General features: G+C 42.1%; 1 protein-coding gene across 1 annotated transcript in view; it reads right to left on the minus strand.

The window, feature by feature from the left end:
* TTC6 (tetratricopeptide repeat domain 6) overlaps positions 1-7,548 on the minus strand; it is a 64,525-nt gene extending 56,977 nt beyond the window's left edge. The window contains exons 1-4 of the mRNA XM_083505614.1: positions 7,318-7,548; positions 4,232-5,291; positions 3,432-3,512; positions 2,505-2,588 (exon numbers count right to left, since the gene is read on the minus strand). Coding sequence (XP_083361740.1) covers positions 2,505-2,588; positions 3,432-3,512; positions 4,232-5,281 — 1,215 coding nt within the window. The 5' untranslated portion in view covers positions 5,282-5,291; positions 7,318-7,548. The remainder of the gene's footprint in view (positions 1-2,504; positions 2,589-3,431; positions 3,513-4,231; positions 5,292-7,317) is intronic.
* Positions 7,549-7,826: the final 278 nt, after the last annotated feature.

Consider the following 7,826-nt stretch of genomic DNA (forward strand, 5'->3'; position numbering starts at 1 on the left):
GTATTTTAAAAATAAGCTTTTGTTTTGATCTCTCATTCCATGGTCCAAAGTTTACCAAACCCTATTCCCAACCACCTAAATTAGCAAATCAACCAATCCCAGCTTTACTTTACATAGAAGAAACAGTCATTTTATATTTTTCAGTCATTCTATCCTTTTTCCTTGTCTACTGTATGGGAGACCTGCTCAGAATAAATTACCAAAAGAATAACATTTTGTCTTTTCTAAAAGGCTCACCAAACATAGGAAGCTGATTAACAACCATGATATAAAGCTGGTCAGACATTCAGACAGTCATAAAGTCCTGAGCCACCCCAAAGCCAGCCGCCTCAGCATGGATGTTGAAGGTCCCTAGAACCAGCAGTCTGGGAGTCCTCAACACCACCTCCAAGACTGTCAGCTCAGGCAGGAAGACTGCTGGGCAGCAAGGCGGGCAGTAAACCAGCAGAATCCTTAATCTACGCCAATTGCTCAATGCCAGGAATCTGTCCCAGCCCTGCCTGGAGATGCATGGACTGAACCAGGAACCTTCTGCATGCAAGTCTGGTGGTTTCCACTGAGATACAGCACTTCACCAGTTTAATCTGAGAGCACCTGGAAAACTACCCGATCACAGGGCATCCGACTTGCTGGGATTCTATCTCACTTTATAGAGCTTTATCCAGCCCTCCAATTGTCTAGAATCCGCACAGCTTTGCCTAATTCTGATGTCAAGATAAACAGAGCTAAGTGTCATTGGCATATTGGAGGCACCCTGCTCAAAGACTAGGCTCACACTGAGAAAGCAGATGGCACATGGGATACAAGAATAAGAAAAAGGATGCATAAAACAGCAGCTTGGAAAGAGAATAATACAGGTAGCATCAGCAAAGAAAGGAGTAGTCAGAAACAAGAAAGTTTAGAATTTAAGTTCAGCAATATATTCTCTCACTCTTGCGGCTTCCATTTGAAAATGAGCTTGGGGATGGTGAGCTTGGGGAAAGCTCGCTCTTCGTGGTGATCCTGGTATATCCTAGAGAAAATAAAGGGCAAATATACAATCTACAGTATCAATCATCATGGATGAAAGAAGTGATGTTTTATGAACAAGCTGTATCATCTTCACCAGGAATACTACACCTGTAGCCCATCACAGGTTTGTTGGACTACAACCCCATTATCCCCAAGCCCTGTCAGTCTGAATGGGGCTGCTAAGACTTGCAGTTCACAAGATCTGGAGGGCACCAGGTTGGGGGAAGGATACTGTATATTAATCAGAGACCCAATGCTTATATGCCTGCCAACCCAGCAGCAGTTGTTGCAAATTTCTTACTGCCCCAAATCAACGGGCTTGAATGGATTCTCAAAAGAAGGGAGCTCTTTCCTTGGCAAATGTACAGGGATGTCAATTTTCAGAAGCAGACATAACACAAGTAGTAATTGTTATGCTTCGTTACAACCAGTAGCAGCCTGTGTGGTTGAGTCATCCTCCCAGTGCTGGCATTGCTGTAGATTCCCGTACCCGGTTGAGACCGTGAGGTGGGGGCATGGAGGCAGTCATGTTGAGGCTGCCCAGGCATACTAGCAGAAGCACTAGATTAGCTCTGCCAGCATCCTTGCACACACCCAACCTCACCACCATTGTTCTTTACCCTAGCCCTGTCCAGCCAAACTGCAACTGTGATGGGAGGGCAGCTGAATCACACAAGACAGGCAGCTAACGCTTACAATATATATATTTTTAAATTTTAACTATAAGTAAGTCATTGCTAACAAAAACAATTCAAGGAATATTCATGAGATTTTCTGTTATTTGTTTGTTTGTTTGATTGTATGTTTGTTTACTTGTATGTACATCTGTTTTCTTGTAAATGTATTTATTTTAAATTAATAAAGATATATTTTTTAAAAAGAGAGATTTTCAAAACAAAAGAGAAAAGGAAGCAGATTCTATTTCAAATTAGGATATTTAACTGTAGAAATAACATAAAATATATAACATTATGTATATAAAACCAAGTTTGTTTTCAGCTCTCATTTCATCATTTGCTTTCAACAGATATAAAATAGTTGGAATACAAGGTACAGTATATTGTAAAGTGGCTAAAGCAAGTTCTGTTATACTAGTTTATTTCACCCTGACAGTGAAATTTAACTGTGGCCACTTTTAGTCCTTGCAGTGGGGCAGGGGTGTTTGTGCAAATGTTAAAGAACCTCCCTAAACTGACTAGCAGTAAACAGCAGTGCAACATAACCCATCTTGTCTCCTAACTGTACCTACCACCACCACTTTTTGCATGTGTAAGTTTATTTTGTAATCCATTCCAAATCTGGAGCACAACCTCAGCTAGCGCAATGCTCCTTCTCCATATAAAGGCATTGTCCCAGTACCAAAGCAATGGCATGCATTCTCATTCTCTGTAAGCTCAATAATCAATTCTATGTTCTGCTGCCATTAGGCAGAACAGTGTAGAATATCAGGTTAAGAAACAAATATTTTTCTATAACAGAAGCTTAAGCTATACCACTTTCACTTGTTCAGCATCTTCTGGTGTCAGTTCTTCAGGTGCCAACTCTGTTGCCAGATGGTCTTTTTTAACAGGTGGCGGCTTGAGAAAGAAAGAAGAATATTAAGATTAAAAAGCATGATCTTTGATGTCACATTTTAGCCATAATGAAAGCATTTGATGGGGGACGACAGGTTAAAGAACATCCCTGAATGGCATCCTATGGAATTCCACCATTAGATCTGTATCAATGGGGATTATCCTTTTGCCGGGCTCTACCCTGATGGAGATATCAGTCAGCAAGCAGGTTGCTGATCCAGGATACAAACCCAATGCCCATGCCAAAATCCATCTTACATCTGTAATCAAGTTGTGGCCACTTTTTCAATTCAAAGTGGTGTCTTGTCTTACTTATTGTATCACACTGTCATTTCCCTGCCTCTGTGGCCACTGGCCTGTTGTGCTGTGGCCTGCAAAGATTAAGATTAAAAAGCATGATTCTTAGCATCATCTTTTAGCCATGAGGAAGGCATCTGTTTACATAGTATGTACTACTATGTGATACAATTTAGATTCTTTTCACATTTAGGCCTGGATCTAAAGGTCTGCTCACCTACCGGGAAGCTATGTTACCAATTCCCAGAAGCTGCAGGCTTTGTCATTTCACATGGTGCTCCAGGTCCCCAAATCCTCCATAGTAGTTTCTTATGGAGTCAATGTGCTCCGTACTGGGGGTGGGGGGATCAGTGGCCCTATGCTACTATGTACAAGTGACAGGGCAAGTGGGGATTCAGTTCAACCAATATTCCTTCGTTTCAATCTGCAGCTACTTTGATTACAGCGTATATGATAAAGGACTAAAATATTTATTAGAGCAGTCCTCTGAAACAATACTAAAAAATTAACATCATTCTCTGATAATGCTTTGAACCTTATCAATTTTACCTGTTCCATTTCCAAAGGTGAAACTTCTACAGCTGGAGTCCCTTGTTCTCTCGCCTGAAGTTCTTCATTCATAGCTAATATCTTCATAGTACGAAAATATATATAAATATATTAGAAAGTACACCAATGTCAAACAACAGTAAAACATTTTGCTGAAGTTGATGCTAATGTAAGTGTGGAATCTCCCGTATAATTTTTTTAAAGCACGTTCTATCAATAACCACTCTACTATGATCCTATACATTTCTGGCACAATTCAAGCTGTACCATACCTATGAACTTGATCTCTGTATACTGTAGGTTAGGCACTACATCAATCTCTGTATCCAATATCAACTTGGAAAGCTGCACATGATACTCAAACATGAAAGTCATGTAGACAAGCACCCTCAGTATGTGTTTCACATGCATGAAACTCTTCCCTAGGGCCCTAGTCAGAAACAGAATAAGTGTTTTGTTTTATTTTATTTTAACCCATTTTAATTCACTTTGAACCACCAGGATGAAGCCTGTATACACACACACACACACACACACACACACACGCATGCATACATACATACTTTGCAGCAGGCTGCAACTATGGCTTTTGTGTACTTCCAGGATACTTCTACTAATATATCTATTAAACTACAGAAAACCTATCAAAGGAGGATGCATTTATATTTGCCCAGTCTAACTATTAGTTTTATAAGGTACTACTTTTTATCTGTGTTACAGCACAGTGTAGGTTTCAGAGAAAAATATGCAAATTTTAAAAATAAAACCAAACATATTTCATGCATTCTAAGTCCACCTACTGCTTTGTTTACGTTGTAGTCCTGACCAAGAATACTCTCCACAAGCTCTTTGATCCTCAGGTCCGAGGGAGTTGGTATAGTAGACTTCAGGGATGCAATAATTTCATCAATAGACCTTACAGCTATTCCAGAAGGCATCTTTTGCAGGGAACGCTGTAGTTGTGACCTACTTCGCGAGAGGTGCCTCGCTTTTGAAATGCTTGATGTACTCCCACGTGAAATTTCTACCAAAGCCTCTGCAGCAGACTTCATACTAGATGAGCCACTGCTTCTTTTACTAACTGATATTTCAACGTCAAATATTGAACCTAATAAGGATGGTTTTGAAATTTCTTTCAACATATCAGATTTTCCACTTGAACCAGAAATCACAGAATGTGTGTCATCAGCTTCTACATTTAAAGCGCTGGTTCCTCCAACTGTAGAAACAACTACTTCGTCCGATGTTATTTTTTGCTTTAGTTGTTCCATACCCAAACTCTTTTTCTGTAGAGCAACAGATTTAGCTGGTGATTTCACATGACTCCTTTGATATTTGGGTTTCGGTGGGGGCTCTGGTTTCTTTAGCATTGTGAGTTGTTTGCTTGTACCTACGAAAGAAGCTATTGCTACTGCAACTTGTTCATGTTCATCTTCCATGTTATCACTTTTGATTTCTGAGGTTGTTTTCTTAAAACTAGGGGACTGTTTCTTGTCAACACTGCCCTCTTTCTTAGATGTCTTTTGTGAAGTTGTGACATCTTGTGTTTGATCTTCCAGGCCGGTAACAGTGATCCTAACTGCTTTCAGACGTTTAGAAGAATCCACTTCAAGAGAAGAATCTGTACTTTCAAGATGTGGGGATGGGCTCCTTGAGCTCCTATAAGACAAAGTTGTTTCAGGTGGTTCAACCTCCAAATTGGATTTTTCCAGTTCTCCATGAACATCAGCAATTGCTTGTTTAAACCTGACAAATTTCTGTCGAGATTCTTTGCAGATATTTTCACGTTCCTTAAGGATACGCAATTCTTCCAAATAGCTTAAGCCAAAATGCTCATGTTTTCTAGCCATTTCTTTGCACCTTTCAAGAAATAAGCATAGAATTTTACTTATATGTGATTAAAATTCATAGCTATAAAAGATTAAGAGACCTCTTAATATTCTTGACTTTGTAAATTAGCATATCTGGGAGCTTCATGTGGACAAGCTGAAAAGTGATTCCAGATATGCTAATTTATATGAAGCTCTAAATATTTTTTGAAGAACTGCTAGGAAGTCTGAAAAAGGAGAAGAAAAACAGAAAAGCCACAAACATTTAATTTACCATGGTTAGTCAGAGAGAGGAACAGGAGGGCTTCAATTGTCCCATTTAATTTTTCTCCTTCCCCAGCACCACAGGTAACACACAAACAACAAGCAAACTATATCACTGACTGACAGATTGATAAAATGTTCAGCCTCAGCCATGAAGCTCACTGGGTGATCTTGGGCCAGTCATAGTCTCTCTGCCTAACCCAGCACACAGGGTTGCTGTGGGGATTAAATGAGGAGGGAGAAAACCATTTATGCCACTTGGGCTCCGTGGAGAAAAAGTGGGATGTAATTGCAATTGATTAATTAATTAATTAATTAAAACCTGCTCCTCTATAAAAATAAATAAATCCCGAATGATATTTCAACATTAATTTGACTAAATAGTTTCCAATAAGGGTACTGCCTATTAGAAAAAGCAAGTTGATAAAATAAATGTTAGTTAATTTGCACAATTGTACATATAAGTAAAAGGCAATGATTCTGAAACAGCACAAGTGCTGACTTTTTTACATGATGTGTGTGAAAGTTATACCAGGTGCCTTCTTAGGAGAGGCCTTACCTTCTGAGCAAAAGAGGAAGAAATGCCTCTTTTAAGACAGAGATTGCTGTCTGCCATTTTAACAAAATACTTGCTTTTTTAAAAAAAGAAAAAAGAATCTGCTGCATAATTAATTGGGGACGCCTTTTTTTACTTTCGCAACAGGTCTAGCTGATTATATACAACCAAGTCATCACACACAGCAGCCATATAGTTCCCTTATCCATCCCGCACCCACCCATTGGCAGGGTCCTGTGCCCTTTAGGCAGGGCCAGATTTAGGTTTGATGAGGCCCTAAGCTACTGAACGTAATGGGGCCCTTTATATGTCCAGCTGTCCTTTGCCAACAACAAATTGTCGCTGTTTTTTGTGTTGAATATATGCTATAGGTACCTAATAGATACCTAATAGATATCTAAATCCATTTGCACATAACACAATATGTATTTTACCAAAGTAATTGTTGAACTGAAATACAATTAATACAGTGGTTTTTTCCTTTAAAAAATTTTGGGGGCCCAAGAGAGTGGGGCCCTAAGCTATAGCTTGTTTAGCTTACACAGTGGTACCTCGGGTTAAGAACTTAATTCTTTCCGGAGGTCCATTCTTAACCTGAAACTGTTCTTAACTTGAAGCACCACTTTAGCTAATGGGGCCTCCTGCTGCTGCCGCACCACCGCTGCGCAATTTCTGTTCTGATCCTGAAGCAAAGTTCTTAACCTGAGGTACTATTTCTGGGTTAGCGGAGTCTGTAACCTGAAGCATTACAGTAACCATATGTAAGCGTATGTAACCTGAGGTACTACTATACATAAATCTGGCACAGGCCATATAGTTCCCACATCCATCCCACACCCACCCACTGGCAGGGTCGGTCCTGCGCCTTTCAGGCTGGGGCTGGGAATCCGTGGTCCTCAAGTTGCTCATGGACTCCGACTACCCCTAAACAATGGAGTTGGGACCGAAAAATTCAACAGGGCAAGCCCCTTTCCTCTTAGGGCAGGCATAGGCAAACTCGGCCCTCCAGAAGTTTTGGGACTACAACTCCCATCATCCCTGACCACTGGTCCTGTTAGCTAGGGGTGATGGGAGTTGTAGTCCCAAAACATCTGGAGGGCCGAGTTTGCCTATGCCTGACTTAGGGGGTTTCCCACGACGATGGAAACCTGAACCTGTTGGATTTCTGCCACGCAGCTGCTTCGCGCCAAATCCTCGCCCGACGTTAACTTTCCCCCGCGAAACATTTCAAGCAAACCTCGCTCCGCGATTCCTCCCGCGCCAACCCGAAAGCGGTTCCCTCACGGCTCGGGTCCACCTCTCCCCATCTCGTCCTTTCCCAGCCTCTCCCTCCTCAGCGGCCGCCAACGACGACGGCAGCAGCAGCTCTGGCCCGCCGCGGGGAGAGAAGCGCGCGCGGTCGCTTAGCAACGGGCTGGGACGCGGAGTCAACGCAAGAGAGACAGGCCTGGCCGGCCGCGGCTTACAGGGAGTGGGAGAGGAAGCGGTGGGGTTGGGGGTGCGTCGTGGGCGAGAGCGCCCCCTGGGGCAAGGGAGGGTCGCGCTGGAAACGATCCCCTCGGCTGCGTTGGGCTCTCTGTGGAGAGAGGGCGTTCAGGTCTTGCTTGTGGGATGCTAGGCTACGTGGACCATCGGCCTTGCTTATGTTTTATCCTCGGCAGGAGTTGGGGGTCCTCTTCCCCTCTCAGACAGCTGTAGGCTGCTTGGACCAGTGCCGGATTTACATATAAGCTAAACAAGCTATAG

This window comes from Podarcis liolepis (genome assembly GCF_965112155.1).
Source record: "Podarcis liolepis genome assembly, chromosome: 1".
In the NCBI taxonomy this organism is placed as follows: domain Eukaryota; kingdom Metazoa; phylum Chordata; class Lepidosauria; order Squamata; family Lacertidae; genus Podarcis; species Podarcis liolepis.